At 41.3% G+C, this 26,305-nt stretch overlaps 1 protein-coding gene across 4 annotated transcripts in view; it reads right to left on the bottom strand.

The window, feature by feature from the left end:
- ATP9B (ATPase phospholipid transporting 9B) overlaps positions 1-26,305 on the bottom strand; it is a 183,904-nt gene that overhangs the window by 141,757 nt on the left and 15,842 nt on the right. For 3 of the 4 annotated variants that reach the window (XM_019643360.1, XM_019643362.1, XM_019643363.1), the window contains exons 3-6: positions 25,012-25,162; positions 22,298-22,411; positions 18,413-18,521; positions 7,930-7,988 (exon numbers count right to left, since the gene is read on the bottom strand). In XM_019643360.1, the coding sequence (XP_019498905.1) occupies positions 7,930-7,988; positions 18,413-18,521; positions 22,298-22,411; positions 25,012-25,162 (433 nt within the window). The remainder of the gene's footprint in view (positions 1-7,929; positions 7,989-18,412; positions 18,522-22,297; positions 22,412-25,011; positions 25,163-26,305) is intronic. The other variant, XM_019643361.1, reaches the window with a different exon arrangement.

Consider the following 26,305-nt stretch of genomic DNA (forward strand, 5'->3'; position numbering starts at 1 on the left):
CTGCGCAAGTGGACCACACGCGCAGCTCAAGCCCAGCCATCTCGCCCAGGCGGCAGGTGCCCACGGAGCCGGAGGCGTGGCATCACAGAGGCAGCACTCCCAACAGGCAAAGTTCAGGGGCAGCCCAATACCCATCCACAGGAGCAGGGGTGAAAGGCACGGCACGTAAGGACAAAACGAATGAATGGCAGTGACACACAACAAAATGCACGGATCTCATCCACACTGCATGGTAAAAAAAAAAGCACCCGCCCAAATACAGCCCCATTCCACTCATTTTTCTAGGCAACCCTGTCAAAAATCAATGAGCCATGAATTTAAGGCTTAATTTCTGAACTCTCAACTGTAAATTTATGCCAGTTCCTCACTGTCTTGATGACCATAACTCTGTATAACGTTTTGAAATGGAGAAGTACAAATACTCCAATGTTGTTCACCTTTCTCAAAACTGCACTGGCTATTCTTGGGTCCCCTGTATTTCCATATGAATTTTACAATCGGCTGGTCAGTTTCTGCAAAGAAGTCAGCTGGAATGTCGACATGACAGCACGGAGTCAGCAGACTGATTTGGGGAACACTGCCCCCTAACACTATCAATCCATCTAATCCACGAACACAGCGTGTCTTCCCACTTATTTAGGTCTTCTTCGATGTTTCTTTCAACAATGTTTTACAGTTTTCAAAGTAAGTTTTACACTTCTTTTGTTGTTTATTCTTAAAAATAACTTTTGAAGTTTTTTATTCTTTTTGATGCTACTGTAAGTGGAATTTTTAAAATTTCATATTCAAACCATTACACATTATTCCCTTATCTTGTTTTATTTTCCATGAGGCACTCATAAACTAGATAACTTCAAATTATTGAATACTTTTTATTTTTCCCTCCCCTCAAGCCTATGAACATAAGAAGGCCTGTGTCTTCTAAACAGGTTGCATCATGGTATGGCGCACAAGTTTCTCTGATTGTCACCAGTCAGGGTATCTGGACTGTTTTCAGATTTGGGGCTATTATGAATAATGCAGGTGTAAACATTCACATACAGGCTTTTGTGTCAACTTAAACATTTCTCTGTGACTCACTCAGGTCCCAATTGCTGAGTCACATAATATTTGCATATTTAGTTTTTAAAGAAACTCTAACGATTTTCCAGAATAACATTTCATATTCCCACAAGAAACGTTATGAGTGACCCTCCTTCTTCACATCACTTCTAGCACTTGGTGGTGTCACCATTTCCACTGCAGCCATGCTGTTGTGTGTGTAGGGGTATTCCACTGTGTTTAATTTGCATTTCCAAACGATCAACAGTCAGAATATATTTTCATGAGCTTATTTTCTATCCGTATATCTTCTTTGGTAAAATTCTCTTTGTATTTTTTGCCCATTTTCTAATTTGATTTTTTTTTACTGTTGATCTTTTAATAGTTTTTACATTTTCTGGATACAAATCTTTGTCAGGTGTGTGGTTTACAAATATTTTCTCCAAGCTTGTAGCTTGTTTTTTGTTGTTGTTGTTGTTTTTAATCATATTGACATGTTCTTTCCCAAAGCAATTTTTAATTTTAATCAGATGCAATTTATCACTTTTTTTTTAACCTTTTATGTGTTGTGCTTTTGGTGTCAAGTCTAAGAGCAATTTTCCTACCCTAGATTCTGAATATTTTCTCCAATGTGTTTTCCTAAAAGTTTTACAGTTAGTTCTACATTTTACATGAAATTCCCTGCTCTATTTTGATTTGATATTTGTATAAAGTGTGATATTTAGATTAAGGTTCATTTTTTTACCCATGGGTGTCCAAATCGCTCCAGCCCCATTTGTTGAAAAGGCTATCCTTTCTCCATTTTAATTGCTTTTGCACTTCGTCAGAAATCACATGAGCGTATTTGGGTGAGTCTGTCTGGATTCTCTGTAAGGCTCATTGATGGATCTTACGTCTATCCTTCCATGCTCTGTTGGTTACTGTATCTAGGTAGCATGCCTTCACTCTTCTAACTTATTCTCCTTGTAAGACTCTTAGCTATTTTAGGGCCCAATTAGTTTTAAAACAAGTTTATTTTGTCTTAAAAAAAAAAGGTTTTGATAGGAATTGTATTAAACCTATGGCTCAGTTTTCGGGAAACTGAAAGGTCCCAGTCTGAGCCCATAATGTATCTATCACATTTACTTGGATCTTTGACTCCGTTCATGAACACACTGCTATCACCAGCATGCCTAAGATTTTGTTTTCACAGCAGTGACTGTCACAGCACTGCATTCTGAGTTTCAGCTTCCACGTGCTCATTGGTAGTATATAAAAACGGGACTGTCATTTGAGTGACACCTTGCTGAACTCACTTATTAGTTCCAAGGGGTTTTATAGATCACAAGGGATTTTCTGTATACACAATCATGTCCTCTGTGAATAGGGCTATTTTTATTTCTTCCTGTCCAACCTGAATTCCATGTATTTCCTTTACTTGCCTCTGCAGTGGCTAGAATGCCAGTTGAGTAAGAGCGGTAAGAACAAACACCTTGCCTGATTCCCAGGCTGTTTCTCCATTAAGTATGATGTCAGCTGTAGGTTTCTTACAGGTAGTTTTCTAACAAGATTAAAGTGACTCCCTGTAATCTAACCTGTTGAGTTTTTACCACGAGTGGGTACTGGCATTAACCAGGTGCTTTCCTTGGATCGACTGATATGATCACATGATTTTCTGTAGTCTGTTAACAGGGTAGGTAAAGTTGGCAGATTTTTGAATGCTGAGCCAGCCTCTGGCACCTAGAATGACCTCCACTGGGTCATGATGTGGATGGAGGGCATGACCCTACATGCTGCTATCAACTGGCAAGCGGTTTCGTAAGGAATTTTGTGTCTGCGTGCATGAGGGGTATTTGTTTGGAGTTTTCTTTTGTTCTACTGTCGTTTTCAGATTTTGGTATTGACTCCTAAAATGACCCGGGTAGTGTTCCATTCTCAACTATTTTCTGGAAACTTCTGTGTAAGAATGATGCTAAGTCTTTTTTAAAGGTTTCAAGGAATTCTTTAATGAAAACATCTGGACCTGGGTATTTCCTTCTCTGAACTTTTAAATTACTATTCAATTTCTTTACTGGTTTTTTCTTTACTGGCTAGTCATATTATCTATGTAATTTTGGTAGTTTTGATAGTTTGTGGTTTCAGAAGAATTGGTCCATCTCATGTAAGTTGGTGCATTTATGAGTGTAAGGGTGTTTGTGGCATTCTGTCACTTCCTCTTAGTGGCTGCAGCATCTACAGTGACAGACCTGTCTCATGACTGATGCTGGCGTTTGTGTCATCACTCCGTCTTTTCGCCGGTCTTGCTCAGGGTTTATCCATTTTATTCACTTATTTAGGGGAACTAGCTTTTACTGCCACGATTTTCTAGCTTGGCTTCCTGTTTTCAGTCTCACGGGCTTCCGCTCTGCTCTCTAGTCCTTCCTCCCTTCTGCCTGCACTGGTTTGTTTGCTCTTCTTCTCCAAGTTCCTGAGGCAGAAATTCAGGCTGCTGATTTGAGAGCTTCACTTCTTTCTAATGTGGGTACTCAGTGTTATAAACTCCCTCTCAGCACGCCTCGCCTGCATTCCACATGTTTTGATGCTGTATGTTCACTTTCACACAGTTACATGTATTTTATTTCCTTTAAACTCTCTACTTACCCCATAAAGTAAAGTGCACTACTTTCCACGTTTCACAGTTCTCTACTATCTTTTTGTTGCTGATTATTTCCAATTTGGTTCTACTACGGTAACGCAGTGATCTGTACATGTCAATTATATGTTGATTCAGTGAAGGTCTGCTATACCATTGCTCGTTTTCTGTTTAGTACTTCCGTCTCACACTGAGGGAATGGTACTGAAGTATCCCCTATAACTGTGGATTTGTCGGGGGTTTTTTGAGCTTCCAGTTTTTGATTCATGTATTTTGTGGCTCTGTTATCTGGTGAATATGAATTTAAGATTACGGTCTTCCTGATGGATTAATCCCATCAGAATGTAATGCCTCCCTTTGTGTCTAGTGATTTTCTTCACTCTGAAGTGCACCTTATTGGATATTAATATAGCCCCTCCTACTTTTGATTAATTTATGTGGTCTATCGCTCTCTATTCTTTTACTTCCATCCTCCCTGTCACTGGACTTGAATTTCTTTTTTTTTTTTAAGATTTTTATTGGGGAATTGGGGGATGGGAACAGTGCTGGGGAATTGGGGGAATGGAAACAGACAAGTCGCTGTCGTTTTGTTCTTCAATCTAGTTGTGGAGGATGCTGCTTCACTGGCCCAAGTTGGCACCATCATTGCGCTCTTCCCTGAGGCAGATCAGTCGCTGGCTTCTGGATGGCCGCTCACTGCGGCTGCTGGCTGCTCACGCTGGCTGCTGGCTGCTCACGCTGGCTGCTGGCTACATACGGTAGCCCATGGCAACCCACTGCCACAGGGACTGCAGCCTACGCTGTCGCCGGAGATTCACGGCAGTTCAGCTCCAGGTTGAGCTGTTGTTCAGCATCTTAGCTGTAGAGGGCAGCGTCACTGGCCCTCATATGTGGGATCCGAACCGAGGCCCTCTGACATCCCAAGCGAGTTCTTAACCATCGCGCCACTCGGCCGGCCCCTTGAATTTCTTGTAAACAACAGATTGCTGGTTCTCGTTTCTTTATCCACTCTGCTTCTCTCCTGATTAGTGTATTTAGGCTGTTTACAATAAAGGCAATTATTGATATGTCAGAGTACAAGTCTGCATTTTGTTATTTGTTCTCTGTTGGTTTCCTCAGGTACTTATTTTTCAGTTTCTAGTATCTTGCCTCCTTGTGTGTTACCTGAACCTTTTTTAGGATTCCATTTCAGTTTATTTACAGCATCTAGAGTGCATCTCTTGGCGTATTTTTTGCAGTGTTTGTTCTCCTGGGTATTAAAATACACATTGTAATGCTTATTAAATTGCTTAAAATACTTTAGTAAAGTGCATTACCTCAGAAAACAGGATATTAAAAAAGCAGAATTCCTTTTGGCTGAACTTAGTTCCCTGGAGCAGTGAGTGAAGGAAGGCTCACAACAGTGTCAGTTTAAATCCTGTTTGCTTCTGTGCCAAGGAGCCTTTGCAAACGGGGACTTCAGAGACTGGGGCTGCGACCTGGGAGACGTAACCTTCAACTTCTACGAGTTTCTTGTTCTCAGTAGTTACCCTGCTGGATGTGTTCCTCAAGTAATGATATTTAAATAGATATGTTAGTCTAGAAATGTAGGTGCTTCTTAGGATTCCGTGTTAAGCTGGGAGACAGTTTTTGCAATTGCTTTCTTTGCCCTGCATGCACAAAGGTGGACTCTACCCGTGACTCTGAACATTTACAGGCTACCAGTTTCCAAGTCCATGTCGAGCAGATTCTGGTCCTAGGTTGAGTTTGAAGCTGGAGAACAAGGAATTTAAACCCAAGTCCGTCTCACACTGAAGCCTCCCAGCCTGCACTGTCCCCAGCTGGGGCTTCCCCGTCATTCTACAGCTGCCGACACCCTCAACACTGGTCCCACTGGGTCAGCACTTTTCTTCTAAATATCCAAAAAATGGATATCAATATACTAACTTTAATTCCACATGAAGATTACAGAATTAGAGGAACTATCCTACAACATAAAACCCAGCATGGAAATAGCCAAACATTAATTTCTAAATAGTAATATGGTCAAATAAAAGAGAAATAACTTTCCAGGCTAGTGATAAGTGTTGCCAGAATTCGTAAATAAATGTAAAAGGACAAAGCCATTTGCTACAAATCGTTGCTATTCTCTCAGTTATATCAATCAGCAAGATAAAATTTTTTATTACTACAAAGCCCACAAAATTGGTTTAACAAATACCATTAAATCACTAAAAATTTATCACTTCACAGTAATTGTTGGAAATTATGTCTAAAATTTCTGAATATTCAAGTTTTTAAGTAAAATATGTAGGAAATTTTTATAGGAAAATGGATGTAAAATTGGCAATATGAAAAGCAGACCAGGTAAAGGGCGCTCCCTATTTTTAGTGTGCAGCCCTCCAGTAGCTCTGCTTCCAGGTCCTGAAACGCCAGCGCCAGGCGGGCACAGCAGTTCTCACCCTGCACATAACACTGATCTAACTCTGGAGTGTTGTCAGCATGTGCGAGCCACTGGAGCACCGACATGACAGCAAAACGAAGGCCTGCAAGTGCTTCTCCACGGAAGGAAAACCTCCAGTCGATGTTGGCATCAGCCCCTTTCTTTTTTTTTTAGCTGAGCCATCCTGCCACCTGTTGGCAGCTCAGCGGCAGTTCAGCTCGGGCCGGGAATCGAACCGGCGACCCTGTTGCTCAGAGCTCACACTGAGCCAGTCGGCCGGCCCTCAGCCCCTTCCTTACTGAGGGGAGGGCGCTGTCAGTGCTGCCACAGACCCAGATCTCTGCGTTCCCATCCGTCTGCCTTCACGCCATAGCATGAGGCAGAGACCAGCCACTTACAGCGTGGCCAGAAAGATTCAAGTTACTCAGGGAAATGGGAGGAAGAGAGGAGAATGAGACGGTGAGCGCATCGCTCCATCAAACTAAACGGCAAAGACAAGGAGAGCTAGTGAGCAGGAGGGAAAAGAGGGAAACGACGCAAGAACGAAAGGCCCACCGGCACTCACTTAATTCACAGCCCTCACACTCCATACAAACGCCAGGCAGTCTCCTAAAAGTCACAGGAACAGGAGGTCACTGGCTGCTCTGTGGAGACCAGGGCTCCGAGCCTGGTCCGCTCTGCGGGCACTCTCACTTTCCCTTCCGCCTTCCCACGGGCAGGCCGGGGTCAGCTGCCCTGTGCAGAGGTCCCTGCCTGGGCCAAGGCTCCTGGACCCGAGGCCCGAATCCAACGAGGCCCCAGGCCCTGCCAGCAGCCCCAGGAGTGGGCCTAAAGGTGACGGTGCCTGGCTGATGCCTGAACTGCAGTCTTGAGCGGGGCCAGAAAACCCAGCCGAGCTGCACCCAGGTTCCTGACCACAGAAGCCATGAGGCAATCAACGGTGGTGTGTAAACAAACAGCATCAAAATCTATGTGACAAATGCTCTCTTGTCGGCATCGTGCAAAGATAATCATTGTAGCATTTTACAATAGAAATCACTTGAAAATCTAATAATTGATCCAAAGTTAGTAACTTATAATATCCATACAAATGAATACTATGTAAATGAGTTGCAAATCATTAAGTTTAGTTTTATCCAACTTTGTAAAATCCAGCAAACGTACTCCAAACCACTGTCTGTCCACATTAACAAGATGCAGACCCCTTTTGTCTCGAGGAGGAAGACTTCCGTGTCCCAGTACCTCCTCCAGAGGCTGGCTCAGGCTGGGGGTGTTCCCAGGTGGCCTGGGTGCCAGCTGCCTCCAAGGGCTCAAACTAGTCTGTAAGAGGCCTTTTGAAAACTTATCATTTAATATTTTTTCAAAGTTGTTCTAGAGCCTTTATAACTAAAAAAAAGGACTATCCCTTCAGTGTCTGTGCCTGCGGACACAGTTCTCACACTCAGTCACACTGTAGGCCACAAGCACCTGATGAGCCTAAGGATTAATATCCAATAATTACACATAATATATCCACCCGTCAAAGGAAACTCTAGAAACTGAAATGTGTTCTATTATAAACAGGCTCTAACACAATTCTTTGGTCACATGAAATAATTCTGATAATGCAACATTAAGCACTTAACATGTCTTATTTTAAGCAAAATATGACGTGACACACTGAAATGTACTTTCGCAAAACAGATACACACAAAATCTAAGCTTTTCTTTACATACGGCAAATCTTACACAAAGATGTTAAGGTTTAAAATAAATGTTTCAAACAATTTCCTTCATATTCAAAAGTTATTTGCAGTCAGGCTAAATGTTAATAAGTGGCATATACATGTCTAAAATATATTAAAAATGCATCAACCTTTTCCACTATGATGAGGTCTCCAACTTGTATGTCTGAACTCTTAACTTGCGCTTTACCTTAAAAAGAAGGAGAAACATTATCAACTCAAGGAAACAACAGCACACCAGAGTTAAGCTTTCAATTGATACGTAACACTTCACAAATGTATCTATACCTAGGCTTTAGAAATAAGTGTATTTCAGACAGACAGTCACTGTTAACTTCTCTCCACCGGCCCCAAATACAATCAACTGTCCCCCGGAAAGCCATGTGGGCATGGCCCCACTTGGGACGGTCTTCCCAGACCCACCATTGTTCCAGGGGTGGTCGAGGCACCGATGATCAGGAACATCACTAAATAAACAATTTGATGAATAAAGCTGAATCACGTGGACATGTAAAGTCCTGACAGTAACACTCTGAATGGTACTGACTGGTACATAACTAACCGAAAAAGAGAGACAGAAAATTATAGAATATCACCCTCCATTAGTAGCTTTACAGACACAAGTGAGGGTTGAAAACTGAGGTCTAAAGCTTTATTCTAAAAAGTGATTCTTAGGGCCGGCCGAGTGACTCAGTTGGTTAAGAGCTCGCTCAAGAGTGCACGCTCTGGGCAACAGGATCGCCGGTTGGATGCCCGGCCCGAGCTGAGCTGCCACTGAGCTGCCAACAGGTGGCAGGATGGCTCAGCTAAAAAAAAAAAGTGATTCTTCTCCATGACATCTGTGTGTAAATTCTTAAAATACGTATATACTATGTAGTGTACAATAATCATGCATAAAATTTATATACAGTATCTACATAATATGATGTCAACATCATGTGGAGTAGATGAAGCTTCACAGAGGCATCTGAGACGTCAAGCTTCTCTCAGTGCCCTGGTCTCGGGGCACGCCCTCACGCCCTCCCTCCCTCCCCCCTTCCCCTCCCTCCCCGTCTCAGGGGTCTTCTCCCTGTGGGTCTCCCTTTTAGGACTAAGAACAGCCTTGTGGGTCTCCTTACATTTTTGTAACTATTTTAAAATGGGAAAAGGTCCAATTCTTTTCTGTTCAGTTTATTCTGAAAGCTAACAGAGCAACAGTAAGTTCATGTTACATTATCAAAACCTAACATTAACAGTCATTCATTGACTTTTAGACCACATTCAACTTATTATAAACCTTATTTCCTAAATACCTCTTAAAGCAAAGTTTCAATAGTACCAAACAAGTTCCTAAAAATGTGTCTGGAGGCTATTAATAAGCTTTATAAATGTTGTATTTTTCATGTTCCTCAATTATATATTAAACACATAAGGGATGGAGCTACTTTTCATTCATATTATAAAGTAGCAAGGTTCTTTAGAATTACGAGGTGTGATCACAAAACACAGTGAATGTTTAAACAAAAAAAATGTATTATAGTAAAAGACACATTGCCATTAATCCCCCTCATAAAACTCCCCCTCGCTTCTAACACACGTATCCCATCGTTCTTGCCACTTTCTGAGGCAGTTCTGGAAGCCCTCTTTCGTGAGTGTCTTTAGTTGCGCTGTCGTGGCTGCCTCCATGTCCTGAATCGATTCAAAATGTTTACCTTTCATGGTAATTTTGACTTTGGGGAAGAGCCAGAAGTCACACGGTGCCAGATCCCATGAATAAGGTGGGTGAGGACACACCGAATTGTTTTTATTTGACAGAAATTGCCGTACAAGAAGTGATGTGTGACATGAAGCCTTTCTGTTGTGATCACAGACTACAGTAAATGCTGCCGCTGCGTGCCATCCAACGGAAAGGCAGGGATCTTCAACATGGGAAGAGGAAATGTCAAACCTTAGGAACAGTGTGTGACAAGTTTCAACCTGTTTGGTGCAGTCAGTCGGGTGTGAGCTACGGTTGAGAGAAGGTGTTTTAAAGTGTGCCGTAAATCATCCACCATCATGACAATGCTCCGTGTCACACATCGCTTCTGGTACAGCAATTTCTGTCAAATAAAAATATTACGGTGTGTCCTCATCTACCTTATTCATCAGATCAGGCACCATACAACTTCTGGCTCTTCCCCAAAGTCAAAACGACCATCAAGGTAAACATTTTGAATCGATTCAGCATATCGAGGCAGCCACGACAGCGCAACTAAAGACATTCAGCAAAGAGGACTTCCAGAACTGCTTCAGAAAGTGGCACGAACGATGGGATGAGTGTGTTGTGAAACGAGGGGGATTAATGGCAATGTGTCTTTTACTGTAATAAATGGTTTTTAATTTAAACATTCACCGTGTTGTTTGATCACACCTCGTACATGTACAACAAACCTTAAGCTATCTCCACAGCTGATAAGTATATGTGTAGTCACAGCCAGGAAATAGCCACAAAAGAAAGTCCATTTTAATGATTTCTTCCTCAGTCACTTCAAGCTCCATGTCTGCACCCCACTATTCCGTTTATGGCTAAGCACCAGGCAGTGAAGGCACCTCACTGATCTCATGCTCCCCGAGCTCACGCAGCAGAAGCCCCGTCTTATCATTTAACGTTATCCCTTCTCCCACCACCCACTCTTTTGCCTTTGTGTACTCTCTGTCATGCACACATTCAAAACGGAGAGAAAGAAACACTGTTGCCATCAGATGTAATAAACCAGGAACTGATTTTTTAATATTTTGAAACATAGAAGACATATCCTTTTTCTGACTCCTTAATCAAGATTTTACATATCTGAGAAAGTTATTACTCCATCGCATAACAGACAGAATTTATATTTAAAAGCCTTTAATTTTTAGGCATTATCTAACAATCGTTATTCATGTCAATGGAACTTACTTGCAATGACATGTTTAAGGGAATAGTTTTTGTTAAAAGCAGTGTAGAAAGTTCTCTAATGTTAATAATATTACAATATGGACAGAGTATGAGAAGGCTGAGCAGTACAGTGTCAAACCAGTGTGACAACAGGACACCCTGAAGTCCTGGGTAGGCCCACTGCTCTCTGCATAATCTGATTCCTGTAGCTAGATAAACTTCTTAAATATTTACCAAAGGCTACGGTACAACATACTGGTACTGTGGGTGGCTGTCAGTTAACAAGTTCTAAGCCTCTCAGTCGCTAAAATGAGAAGATGTACAGAGCAGCGGCCTCTCTCCCTCACGGGCCCGCAAATGCGGCAAATGCCCAGGGCCCAGCGGGGAGGGAGTGACGGCCGTGGCAGTCCTGACAGAGGGGACGAGCCACAGGCAGCGGCCATCTGACCCAGGCCCGTCTCCTCTGCGTGCTCACTGGCCCACACCACGGTGGCTTAGTCCTCAACGATCCCGAGTGTGCAGGCTGGTGTCAGCTGCTGCTGGAAGAGTGAGGAAACCGATGCATGGAGGCTGCCAGGCTGCGGAGTGGCTGTGACCAAGGCTTCACGAGCAGAGGGGACATTTCCCAGTGACCTTATATGTATTTAGTGTCTCATGTTTCCTGTCTGGGGAAGGGAAGCGGGAGGGGAGGCTTCCCAAGCCACTAGGCTGTACCATAAAGGCACACTGGTTACAGCCGGCATGGAGCAGAGCAGAACGCAGAGGCAGGGCCCAGCGAATCTACATGTTGCTCCAAGGCCTGAGACAAGAACTTCCGTAACTTTAATGACTGGTTTCAAAGTAACTAACTGACTATTTGGGGAACAAAAGAAAAGGTAGATTCCTTCTCCATGTAACACACACTTTAAACATAAAATTGCAAATGGAGTAACTCAAACCACTAAAAAATGAAAACACATACCTACTGTAAGGAAATTAAAATACACTAACTGGGATGCACGGACTCTCTAAGATTAAAGTAAATCGACAAAGGAAAAGATCAGAAAAACTATAAATTTATCTACATCTAAAAAATGCTAAAAAAATTAGTCATATAAGATAAAAATATCTGCCACACGTGATAAATTTCTCTTAGTATAGAAACTATAATAAGGTAACAAAGGAAATAGGAAAAAAAGGTGAGTAAACTTCTATAAAAGATCAAAACCAGACAATGAAATGTTAAAACTAACAAGCTAAACACAATGAGAGCACTTTGCTCCAATCAAGTTGGCAAGTTAGAAAACGTTCCATGTACAGAGGGCGGGGATGGTGGGGGAGGGGTGTGTGTGGCATTCGCTCTGCAAACTCTGCAACCTTCCCGGCAGCTTGCTGACAGCACCTATCGGGCTTGAAACTTCATATTTGACCTGGACAGTCCTCACTGTGTTCGCTGTCCCACTTTCCCGCCGTGTGCCGTGTGCCAGTCAGTCTGCCCAGCCTGGGGGTGGGGATACGGGTGGGGATGCACTCACGGAAGGCAATCACAGAGAAAGACAGTTACCAGAGGGAAGTTCAGGCGCTATCAGACACACATACACACAGCTCCTCCATGTTGAGAAAGGACCCCATATGAGCCAGCAAGTGTCTCACGCTTCCTGCATCCCAGGCCCTCATCCCCCAACAATGTAATAAAAACAGCAGCATGTGAGCATCCTGAAGAGATGAATTCACAGGCCATCTCAGGGGCGTCGAGGAAACACATCGGCCATGCGGGTGATGGGCAGACATGTGTACTCCTGCGTCCGGGTATCTGTCCTGAGTGTGTGTGTCCACGTGTCCACCTCGGTGCAGCCAGAGCACTAGACCAACGTGATCATACAGCTGAAGTGTGTGTTGTGCCGGAAATACACCACAGACCGCCACATATCACTGTGCAGAAGCAATGTGGTGATGCGTGCTGAACATTCTTGAATAACTATGGGAGTGGGTTCATTTCAAATGCTGCTCAGATCACAGACAAGAAAGATGATTTATATCTACTTCACAAAAAGGGACTCTGAGATGAATCTGTGAAAAGCTGAGTGTGTCTGTCCAAGAACTGCTCTGACTACACGAATCAAGCACACAGAACCAATTCCCACATGCCTGGTGGTGCACTTCATCTGTACTGTCACAAACGTGGACGAACGAGAGGTGACACCACATAAACAAATAAGGAAAGTCATCAGCACTTCTCTGAATATTGGACTGCAGCAATCAACTCTGATTACTTCCAGGTGTATCAGCTGCTAAGCAATTTCTGATGCGAATTCAGCTAACACTTCAGTATACTATTTTAAAAACTATCTTACCATATGACGGTCACAAAAGGAAATCCTTCTTGCCAAGTAGAAAATATAGTAACTCATAAAACCAACTGCATTCTATAATTTCCCTGTGAAAGTGCATATAATGAATAGACAATACATAAAAGACACTACTAAAAAGGGATTTAAAAATCTCTGTATCTTTAAAGGAATAATTGCTTCTCACAAACAAAGTGAATGTCACTAAAGGATGGCAAACTTTCATTGAGATCTTTCATGAATTTCTTAAATGTAAAAACCAGAATGAGTTTTACAAGCACGAACCACAGTGCTCGTAATATGAATCAAAGATACGAAAACTTGTAGGAATAAGGAAGACGGTCTCCTTTTGTTCTCTACATGAATAGGTTTCTTTTTGGCAAGGAAAGCGGAAAACCAGAAACATGTAAATATGCAAATGTTCTCTTACATTCTCTCTCTTACACACATGATTTACATAAGGTTCAAAGACAGCAGGCTTTCTCTCTCGCATATGTCTGAATACCTGAAAACAAGTTCAACAACAAAATGCCAGGACTATTAAAAGAAATATCTAAGACAGACTGGAAAATAATCACAAGCTGTATGAAACCGTAGTGCAGAGCTAATTCAAGCTCCATTTCAACATATAAAGTTTCACATTCACTTTAGGTTTAAGGTTGGAAACTACGCTAACAGTGGTTGATATGACTTAGCCCTGCTGAGATCTGGTGGCTGATTAAAACAAAAACAAAGACCTCTGAGTTTATCCTGTCTGCTAGAATGCTGCATGAGCTCTTTGAAAGGCATCGGACTGACTCATGTTTGAATCTCATGAGGTTATCACAGTGCCGAACACATAGTGAGTGCTTAGTAAATATTTGTAGAATTGAATTGTGAACTAGCCAACTGGGTAATTACAACCACGGCACACGATGTGCACACCTCTCCCAGCAACAGCAAGAAAATACAACCCTGATTCCAAGAACCCGAAGGTAGAGTGGCCCACAGTTCCCACTCCCCTTCATCAGGAATTCTGCGAGAGCTTCCAACAAGTAGGGGAGTCTATCTTACATTGTCCTCCGTTAAGAGATAATAATGAAGGATAAAAGCAGTCATAACCAAGGAGAAAGGAAGGAAAGGAAAACTCCCACATAAGAAGAGGAGCTTCTCAGGCAACAAAACAAAGAGCTAACTAAGAATCATCAGTGTTGACTGAGATCATCTACCAGTTAGAATATGCTCTGCTCCCAGACAAAGCACCTTTAAGATATTAGCATACTTAAAAGTGGAAGGGGCTTTCCTTAAAAAAAAAAAAAGAGAGAGAGAGAACATTTCCCAGTATATTTCTACAAGAATGTGCTGAAGAACTCCAAATATTAAAAGTTCTAATGTTGTAAATGATACAACAAACCACAGTAAATCACACAAGTAGTCCTCATGCCATTCAAATAGTGACTGTGAAATATCAGAAATTAAGGAGACGGGCGGCAAATATTCTCGACAACAAAATACATTTTAAACTATGCCCAACACTAAGCATAACCATGTATTTCTTATGCCCTAGATTTTACTCATCAGGCATTTGCATCAGAACAACTAGCCACAAAGCAAAGCGCCAGGTGAAAGAACACTGGGGGTCAGAGCGGTCAGAACGGTCCAGGTTCAGATGGGAACTCTACCGAACACCTGACTCAGGCAGGTTATTCAGCTGGACCTCAGGTTTCGCATCTGTAACCTGGAGATAATACCACCCCACCATGGACGGAGGAATATGGTGAATGTCATCTGCCACACAGGAAGTCAGAAAATAGCAGCTGTCGTTACACCATGTCCATTTCATAAATCACCAGCAAGGATGACCAATTTTTTTAGAGGTAAGTTTCCTTCAGTATGAAATACACCTACTAAAAATTATTTTTAAAGTATTTTGACTTCAAATATCATAGAAGTATAAGACAATATTAGTATGTCTTCCTCAACATTTTGCACTACTTTTAGGTGAAAGTGACAACATAAAATCAGCCATTTTAAAGTGGACAATTCTGTGGCACAGAGGACATTCACAGTGTTGTATGACCAACCCCATCAAGTTCCAAAACACTCCCATCCCCACATGAAGCAGTTGCCCCCATGCCCTACGTCCCCAGGCCATGCCACCACAATCTGCATTCTATCCCAATTACTTTACGTGTCTGCGTATTTCGCGTAAATGACATTATACAGCATATGCTCTTCTGTGTCCAGCTTCCTTTACACAGCGTGATGTTTTCAAGATTCATCCACATTACACCGTCTATCAGTATTGCATTAAATTTTATGGTTAGGTAATGCTGCGGTGTATGAATACGGCATGGTTTTGTTTATTCAGACATCCATCCCTGATGGACATTTGGGTCATCACCTTTTGGCGACTGTAAACAATGCTGCAATGAACAAGGGCATTATGTGTATTTGCTAGAGTCCCTGCTTTCAACTCTAAACTTATCTGAGATTGTCACAATTTCTCCTTCGTGTTTGAATGATACTTTTACTAAATATAGAATTCTTGATTGACAGTTTTTCTTTTACCATTTTTTAAATGCCACTCCACTGCGTTCCTCCTGCTGGTTTCTCACCACCTGAATAGAGACCCCTTACATGTGACGGGTGGCTGCTCTCTGGCTGATCTCAGGATGTTCCCCTGGTCCCTGGGTTTCAACAGTCTGACTATATGTCTCAGTATGGCTCTTTCTGCATTTATCCTCCCAGGGGTTCACTGAACAACCTGAACCTATAGGCTGATGTCTTTCATCAAGTTGGGGAAGTAAATGGTTATTCCTTCAAATAGCTCTCTTCCCTTTCTCTCTCTTCTCCTCCTAGGATCCCATTATGTGTATATTAGTACACTTGATGCTATCCCACAAGTCTCCTAGGATCTATTTATTTTTCTTCATTCTTCTTTCTGCTCCTCAGACTGGATAATTTCATGTGACCTAGTTCAAGTTCACTGCTTGTTTCTTCTGCCTATTCTAATTTCATAGGGAAACACTCTGATTTTTTTCCTTTCTGTGGAAGAACGGACATGTGGAGCTGCCTACTCTGCCATTTTCGCTGGTATCACCACACCATTTATTTTTAAATGATACCATTAATGCACAGAAACAAATTTCTATTCTGGACAAATACCACAATTAAAACAATTTTAAAAACAAGCCAGGATCTATAGTGTATTCTAAAAAAAAAGACCAACCACAGTTACACCTAATTTACCTGGCCATTCTGGGGTCTCCTTTTTGCAAAACTAAAGCAAACCTTCTTGTCTACAACACACCTTTCCTCTAGCATGCCAGATTTTAAGCATCAAAGCTTTTTATTAAGTTTTCAATTCAATCAAGAATAAACTTTTCAACAAATGGTACAGGGACAACTTGATAATCACATGCAAAAGAATGTGGACTGACCATACACAAAATATGAAATGAAAATGAATCATAAACCTGATTATAAGAACCCAATATAAAACTCCTATAAGAAAATATAGAAGTAAATCGTTGTACTCTTGGGTTGGCAAAATGTTTCTTAGATAAAACTCCCAAAGCATAAGCAACAGAAGAAAAAATAGATGAGGTGGACTTCATTAAAATTAAAAACTTCTGTGCGGCAGAGGACACCATCAAGAAAAAGAAAAAACAACCCAAATATGATATAAAATATTTCCAAATCATGTATCTGACAGAGGACTTAAAGCCAGAATATATAAAGAATTCTTACAACTCAATAATAGAAAAACAAATAACCCAGTTAAAAAGTAGACGAAGAATCTGAATACACATTTCTCCCAAAGAAGATTTCCAAATGGCCAGGAAGCACATGAAAAGATGCCCCACATCATTAGGCTTTAGGGAGAAGCAACTCAAAACCTCAGTGAGATCCCACCTCATATGCATGAGGGTGGCTACAACCAAAATGAGACAGTAACAAGTGTTGGTGAGGATGTGAAGAAACTAGAACACTCATACGCAGCTGGTGAGAATGCAAATGATGCAGCCAATTAGGAAAACAGTTTGGCAGGTCATCAAAAACATAGTTACCACATAAACTGGCAATCTCACTCTTACAAATGTGTACAAAAACAAAAACAATGTTTACACAAAAACTTGTACACAAATGTTCATAACAGCATTATTTATAGCCTAAAAGTGGAAACCCAAATGTCCATCCACTAATAAATGGGTAAACAAAACGTGATATATCATACAGTGGAATATTATCTGGCAACAAATGAAATAAAGTACTGACACACGCCATAACTTGGAACCTTGGAAATATTTTGCCAGGTGAAAGCAGCCAGTGACAGAAGACCACACACTGATGATCCCACTTATGTGCAATGTTCAGAAGAGGCAAATTTGGAGATACAAAGTAGATTAGGGGTTGCTGGGGCTGGAGGAGGGTAGGGAAGGGGCAGGAATGGAGGGGGACTGTTAATATATGCATATTTTCTTCCTAGAATGTTAAAAATGTTCTAAAATTATGGTGGTGATAGTTTCAGAACTCTGAATATACCCAAAACCACTGAACTGCATACTTTAAATGGATGAATTTTATATTATATGAAATATATCCCAATAAGCTGTAAAAAGAATTTTTTTGGGACAGGACTATTTCAAATAATTCATTATACAAATGTCCATATACTCGTACAAACAGAAGCCACTCTGAACTTCCTATTAAACAGACTCCAAGGTTATTATGAATGCCCACTTGGTTTTGCAATGTCTTCCCTCATTGCCAAGGTGTCATTGTCACTTATACACTGTCACAATGCCTATTTGTAATAGCTCCCCCCATTCCCTTTCTAAAACATTGCTTCTTTTGTACCACTAGGACTAAACACCGAGGGCTAAGCCCTGGAGGAAGGTAAAGGAGAAACCGGCACACACCAGTTACCACCTGGGATCAGGACATTTATTTTAGGCACTCAACGTCCTTTAGTTAAGCATAGCCCTGGTATTAGATGTCTAACTTTATAATCATGTACAAAATATAGTGCAAAGAATGATTTAAATAAGGCGATACTACGATTCACAGGAAATGTGTGTACCCCAGTTGGGTACTACGTGTGTCTAAGTACACAAGCATTATATACAAATTGTAACAGAGCACACTACATAATTACTAACCTATGTGTATATGTGTGTATGTGTGTGTGTATAGTCACACACACATATATCCAAGCATCTAGAGAATGAATACAAACCTACTCTGAAACTGTATGTATGTTAAGACACTTAATTAGATACCACATGCACTCACATAATACTATTTCCAGTAACAGAATTAAGACACGTTTTCTTTCATTTATGTCAAGGCTAAAATGATGATTACATCGAACAAACGATAAGCTGGATTAAAAGTGTCTTGCTAACTAACCTCTTACTGTAAGCTTGCTGTACAGTTGTGAATTCACTTCCTTGTCTCGCTGAAAACGCCGAAATTCATCAATTGCTTCCCTCGTGATAGTAACAGCCAAGACAAATCCCTATAAAACAAAATAAAATCAAATATTTAAGAAAACTTGACTTTAACAAAAAAGGGAAACTTCTTTTTCTATTTAGTTTTATCTTTATTCCCCTCAATTTACAGTTGACCCTTGAACAATACGGGTATGACCTATGCAGAGTCCACTTATACACAGATTTTTTTTCAATAAATACCTGTACCGTTTTTGGTTTCTGATTGGGAGTTAGTCCACGGATGCAGGGGACTGACTGTCACTGACACGGTATAACTGTGTGCCACATTATACAGGGGACTTGAACATCTGTGGATTTTGGTATCTTCAGGGGGTCCTGGAACCCATCCCCCACAGATGCCCAGGAAGTAAGTTTTGGGGGAATCAAAAGTTATATGCGGATTTTTTACTGTGTGGGGCCCTAACTTCCATGCTGTTCAGGAGTCAACTGTATATTATTTCTAAAACATAAAATAAATGAAAACAAAGAAAAAAGATGAAACGTAACAATGAAATAGTATAAAAGGAATATGATACATAGAAAAAGATTTACAATTTTTACTATACCTAAGCCCATTTTAAAAATTCACATCTCAGGAACTTAGGGAGAAAGCCCTGTTGATGAATACTTCCTTTGTTTAAAAGAACATGGGGGCCGGCCGAGTGGCGCGATGGTTGGGAGCTGGCTTGGGATGCTGGAGGGCCCCGGTTCGGATCCCACATGTGGGGGCCGGTGACACTGCCCTCCACAGCTAAGATGCTGAACGGTGGCTCAACCTGGAGCTGGGCTGCCGTGAGTCGCCGGCGACGGCTGGGCTGCAGCCCCTGCTGCAGTGGGTTGCCATGGGCTACAGTGTGTGGCCGGCGGCCAACAGCCAGCATGAGCGGCCAGCAGCCGCAGTGAGAGGCCGTCCAGAGGCCAGCGACTGATCTGTCTCCCTGGGGAAGAGTGCAATGATGGTGCCAACTTGGGCCAGTGGGGCAACGTCCTCCACAACTGGACTGAGGAACAGGGTGACAGCAGCTTGTCTGTTCCCCTTCCCCCAATTCCCCAATAAAAATCTTTAAAAAAAAGAACATGGAAAAGGGCCGGCCAAGCGGTGCATTGGTTAGGAGTTGGCTTGGGGCACCAGCTCTGAGCAGCAGGGCCCCAGTTCAGATCCCACATGAGGGCCAGTGATGCTGCACCCTCTACAGCTAAGATGGTGAACAACAGCTCGACCTGGAGCTGGGCTGCTGTGAGTTGCCGGCAACGGCGTAGGCTGCAGTGGGGCTGGCCGGCAGCAGGAGTCAGCTACTGTGAGCAGCCGTCCAATGGCCAGTGAGCGACTGCCTCACCCAGGAAGAGCGCAATGATAATACCAACATGGGCCAGTGAAGCGATGTCCTCCACAACTAGACTGAAGAACAAAAGGACAGCAACTTGTCTGTTCCCCTAAAGCTGTTTCCCTCCCCCAATTCCCCAATAAAAATCTTTAAAAAAAAAAAAAAAAGAACAGCGCTTTAAAATGAGGCTTCCAGGGCACACAAAGCCTTTGGCAGTTCTGGCCCACGTGCACAGGAACGTGCATTCAGACTGGTCATTACAGCCAAGTCTGTGATTATGAAAAACTAGAAACTACCTAAAAGTCTCCTTTCCCAGGATGATGGACCAATATTTGTGCTGGTCATAAAAAGGAACACTTTGGAGATGTGAAAGACGAATGAACTAGGTACATGTGTCAACGTGGATCAGTTTTATAAGCCCATGTTAAGCTAAAAAAGATTGTTGCAAAAAAGATGGAGGGCCGGCCGAGTAGCTCAGTTGGTTAAGAGCTCGCTCAAGAGCGCAAGCTCTGAGCAACAGGGTTTGAGTCCAGGCCTGAGCTGAGCTGCCGCCGAGCTGCCAACAGGTGGCAGGATGGCTCAGCTAAAAAAAAAACAAAAACAAACAACAAAAAGATGTAGAGTAGGATACCCTTTATCTAAAATTGTTAATCATGGAAAACAATACTGTAGTTTAATGATACAAACAGTACTGAAATGATTAAGAGCTGCATGGCGATGAGAACCTCAGCTTCAGAACAGAGGTCCCTCCAGTGGGAAGAAACTGAGAGAAAAGAAGGAAGAAAGTGGCGGGTGGCTTTCACACAGACTCTCCAACTGCGCTGGAAGCATCAGTGCTCCTCGTGGGCGCAGCAGCACGGACGCAAACGCACAGCCCCTATGCGCTCACGGCGAAAGCCGCGAGCCCTGGGGCAGCTGACCCAGCCGCGCTCCCACCTCCTTTCCACGCACAGTCCCCACGTCCCCACACGGTGGCCCATGCCAAGTGTCCTGCAGGCCTAAGGGCTTCAGCGACTGCTGCTCCCGGGCCTGCCATCCTGTTTCCCTGCTCTTTACGGGGCTCAGCCCCGCCCTCCCATCACTCAGACGTCATTCAAATGCCACCCGCCCCCTCAGAGGGGCCTTCCTTGGCCACACTGTTAAAATTTCCTTCTCGATCCCCTATCCTACTTTGTATTTCTTCCTCAGCATGTGGACCTGTTCAAATTCTCTCTCTCCGCCAGACCTGAGCTGTCAGGACGGCACCGTCCGTCTCATTTGCTGCTGTATCGACATGGCTTAGACGAGCTGGACACAGGCTCACTCACTCCCGGCTGATCAAAGAGTGTGTATGTCATTCTTTCCATATTTTAACGCACTTTCCCACTTATTTTAACATATGTACCTTTAATGTTGTTAAATACATCTTGTAAACATCATTTTAAAGCTACTCAGTAACACAGTATTCCAACATACACATGGCATGCAGCACAGTTAAACAATCCACTGTTGGACATCTGAAACTTTAAATAATTTTTTCATCAAAAATAATAGACATTCTTTAGACTTTGTAACCAATCATTCCTTCTTTGGGATAAAGCCCTCAAATAAAAACGCTGCACCATTCTAATGCCTTTGGTACCTACGACCCAAGTCGCCTGCGGCCTGGCCAGATGGGCGTTTCCACTACCACCACGTCACACTGCCAGCACAAGGTCTCTTTCGGTCTTACTAACCTAGTAAGTGGAAACGGTTTCTTTATTTGGCACTTGGGGTTCTGTTCCCCGAGTCACACCCCCGCTGCCCCGGCCTATGGGATGAGCCAGCAGGCCGCTCAGATTCGGGCTGTGAAGGCAGCACCTCGGTGGGAGCCGGAGCCTGCCCTGCGCTCCCCGAAGGGCTTCCCTCACTGCCCACAGTCCCTGGCCATGTCACTTGGGAGTCTGCCCCACAGGGCTAAAGGAAGCGGTCCATTTTTCTAGGTGAAGGAAGAAAGTGCATTTGTATCTATAAGATGGAACTTATTAAAACTATCAGCGAACAGCAAAAACTACCAAGACAACAAGTGTCTGAAGTGGAAACATCCAATGATAAGTACCATCTGCCTTTCCAAAAGTTTTATACACTGAGCTGTCAGGCAGACACTGTCTAGACTTCACGGAGATACTTAGCACTGTCACCATCAGCCTGGGGTGAAAACTGTCCATCTGTCAGGATGTCACACAGTACCGAGCAGACCCCATGGTGCCCTTCCCAGCCACTCTGTGGGCCCAGGAGGGAGCTGGCGGGGGGCTGTTCCAGCCCGTGCGCTGCTCCAGGGCTGCCAAGTACCCAAGCAACAGAACTCTGTCAAATCTTTTAACAAAAATGCAATGATACACAGCAACAATATCACGTTTGTAAAATCTGATCAATTTATCTATTACCCATCTCAACTCTTACAACTATATTCTAAATATTTAACAATTTAACTTAATTTCAAAAATCTTTTCTTTTACCAGAGGAGCCCAGTAGGTGTAGAGATAGCCTATTTTCAATGCTGGCACAAACTGTGAGCAGGAGACTACCAGAAAATAGAGATTCAAGAAAAACTTGAATTGTTCATATAAAACCTAAAAAAGGAAAAGAAAAAATTAACACAGTCTCTCCAAGGAAAATCTTTAACACCTCAGTTAAATAATTAAAATTAGCACAGTACCTAATTTCCATTAAACAATACACATATGCCGATTTACAGTAAATTTAGCAATTTGACATTAACTTCCCAATAACCAAGTCATATATAGCAATTAGGTTACCCCAAATTATATTTAAAATAAACTGAAAAAAAGATAGAATGCTCAATGATGTTAAAAGTGACCTCTAAGAGCTTTGGATTTTCTTGTATGCGATCTTCAGTCTTCCACACTCATTTTCTATTCTATGAATGAATCTTTACATTCACGTCAAAGCAAATGCGATAAAGACTTCCCAATGTTAACAAGTCAGTAAAAATACAAACAAATGTGTATCTTGATAACGACTCAGAAAATCTCACAAGGGAAAAGTCGTGTTAACATTATAGTTATGAAATGGTAAAAAACAAAACATGATAGTCACATTTTCTGAATGTGGATATCTGGGTAGCTTTACAAAGACTGAGTGAACAAGTGAAACATAAACAGGTGTGACTTCCCCCAAAAAACTGCCTTGACCTCCTGTAAGTACTTACTTCCCTCAAAATGTAAGAAATGATAAGATATAGAGAAATGGAAGTTACGTAGCTATTTTCAGGAAGACAGCTAGCTACCTATACATTCTTTATAGTTCTTTAGTAGTTGACCTTCAAAAATATTTTCAAATATAAAATAAATATCATCATTCAATAAAATTTTAGGAATGCAAATCCTGCAACTTTTGGGTTTTGCCTTTTAATTCAAATAGAATTATCTTTAAGGAAGAAAGCCACAATCTAGTATATGAATAGACTTCCATTTACAAATTCTCAAATCAACAAATTGAAAATCAAAATGGAACAACAGTTATGTTGATAGATGAGAATAATTCACATAGCACACTACAATTACAATGAAACTTATTACAAACTTGCGACTTGCAAATCAAAATCCCCTTGGATGCCGTTTTTTTATGCAACTTGGAAGGTATGGCCGTTTTAACAGAGCAGGGCAGTGGGTTAAGTGCTTATTGTCGATTTAAAGAGTGAGGAACCACAGCTTTTATAGAATGAAGTTATCTGCCTCATATACAGTTGTGTATGTGCGACTGGAAAACCGGTCACACTGATACAACGTTTATATTCATAATTGTGCAACTGCTCTCTAAAAACGTTTGAATCATTTCATAAATTAATCTCAGCAGGAGAGAAAACTCTCTTTCTCCTCAGTGATTTCTGAAAAATCTCAGTTAGCATAAATTATATCTATTAGCAATTCAGAAATTGCCATTCGTGCTAACAATGGCATAGAAATCCTACTGTGCAATTACCAAATGTTTCTCAAATACTACATTTTAGATGAAAAGACTAATTTAAGAGCCAATCTAAGAAAAACCATCATTCACATGGTAATAGCTGTGGAGACACATCAGCAGGTATTTTCAGGATACAGCCCAGGTTGTCAGGCCGTGGGAATTCACTGATCAAAGGTAGGCTGCACTGCTGGCTTTCAACCCCTCTAATCAATACTGTCTACTGAACGAACTCTGTGACCTTTAGGAAAACGTGCAATGCTCAGCCAATCTGGGAGTATTTAATAATTTAAACCTAAAAAGAAAACAGTAGCTTCATTCAATAAACATGAGAATAGTTAGCTGCCTACAACAGTTTACATTTTATTGTCCCAACAAAAGATCAGTCTTTTCACTGGAGCCATTGGTTTTGTGTGTTTTAATAAAGGATCATATTCACAGCAAGCCCTTGCCAACTACTGGCTGGATGGGATGGGACGGGATGGGGGGCAATCAATGCCCAATATAAAGTCAGCATGATTATTTAAATAAAAACAGGAAGATAAAGCAGACCCCATGTCACATAATCAAGAGATTTTTTTTTTGTAAAATATACTTAGTTTTGTAATTTTAGCCAGATATACCACTAGCAACAAAAAAAGTAATACAATATTTAAACCTCAGTATTTAAACTTAGGACAAAACCTAATTAAAGATAACTAATGATACAACAAGGTGTGAAATTTGTAACAAACAAAACCTAGTTAAAGGTAACTAATGATATAACAAGGTATGAAATTTATAATGTCTTAAAGACACATAAATGCTAGGACATATTTTGTTACTGAGTTATGTTTGTGTAAAAAATTATTATTTTAATTGTGAAGTTCCTTGGCAGGCTTTAAACATGTCTTTCCATTTTTCCCTCCACACAAATTCCCAGCCAAACAAATTTTATGACTCATTTTCTAATAATTTTACTTAGCTTTACTTGATTATTTCTACAATAATATAAATATAATGTTTATCTAGAACTAAAGGCAATAAACTGTAAATTTTCTTCAGTTAAACTCTGACATACCTATTAAAATGCTATGAATTATTTAATGATAATTTGAAACAGATGATTCAAAAGCAAAAGGATGTTGATTTGGTTATGACACAATTAACAAGGGAAAAATTAAAAATTTAAAGAAAAAAACAATGAAAACAAAGGAAGCTAACAATCTCTGCTATGCAACCATTTTCAAGAATTTAATAGTCTTACCCCAGGTATAAAGGTAAACACATTGTATTTTTGATTTTTGATTGAATTTCTGGGATGTTTTTCTTCACACTTCTCAGGATGTCCAAGCCACACTATACGAGCTCTCAGCTCTCTCTTTCTCTGGCAAATATTTATCAGCCAATCACAGCAGCTGCATGAAACAAAAGATACATATCGTATGCTTCTGGCTCAGTTTTTAAATTAATTCTACATATTTATAGCCAACAATGATTGCTTCCGTATTTATCAGACACCGATAGCGTATCTAATGTGACTCCGTAGTTTTCTTAAAATTGTTGTTATACTAATTCAGATTTGACATGGGATACTGAGAGAGACTTGTGTAACTATGTAATGACTTCTAGAACCTCAGGGAAATTAATCTTCCCTGTTCAGACCCTCTTCTTGGAAAAAATAAAGCCATTAACATTCTGAAGCAGTCAATGCTTCATATGCTGAGAAAAGGATTGCTCTGTTACTGGTAATTCTCAACATACCACCCAGTGATTCGATGTGACCGCCTCTCTCTAATGCAATCACTTTTTTCCCCTCTTAAAGAGATGACTTTTCTAGTAGCATTAATATAAAATTAAAATGTATGGCTCAATTTAGTATGTTAAAAGTACACTACTGTCCAATGGGGTGGTCTAATGATAACAAAAGCTTAACTGTATTTCCTTATCGCTGTCTTCATTGGTGTGACATAGTTTAATCTGAAATCTGTGCTTGCTCCAGTCGTGTCAGGAGCAAGCTTTGAAATCCGTGCTTTGTCCAGTAATTCAGCACAAACTCTCCCCCTTCCTGGATATCCAAACTGTTATTTCTGGGTGAAGAGCAGAATATTTCCAGTAGAATAACTTTTCTTAACATACCAGTTCTGACAATTAAGTTTGAGAACTTGCTGCAACAATGTTGCTAACCTTTTTTGATATCAGAGCGATTATTCATTATGAATTTGTGCCAACTGGACAGTTAACCAAATTTACTATTTGGAGGTGCTGAAAAGGCTGTGTGAAAAAATTACACAACCTGAACTTTTCGCCAATAATTCATGGCTATTGCATCACGACAATGCACCAGCTCACACGGCACTGTCTGTGAAGTAGTTTTTAGCCAGTAAACAAATAACTGTATTGGAATATCCTCCCTACTCACCTGATCTGGCCCCCAATGACTTCTTTCTTTACCCAAAGTTAAAGGAAATATTGAAAGGAAGACATTTTGATGACATTCAGGACATCAAGGGTAATACAACGACAGCTCCGATGGCCATTCCAGAAAAAGAGTTCCAAAA

This window comes from Hipposideros armiger, unplaced genomic scaffold (genome assembly GCF_001890085.2).
Source record: "Hipposideros armiger isolate ML-2016 unplaced genomic scaffold, ASM189008v1 scaffold_77, whole genome shotgun sequence".
In the NCBI taxonomy this organism is placed as follows: Eukaryota; Metazoa; Chordata; class Mammalia; order Chiroptera; family Hipposideridae; genus Hipposideros; species Hipposideros armiger.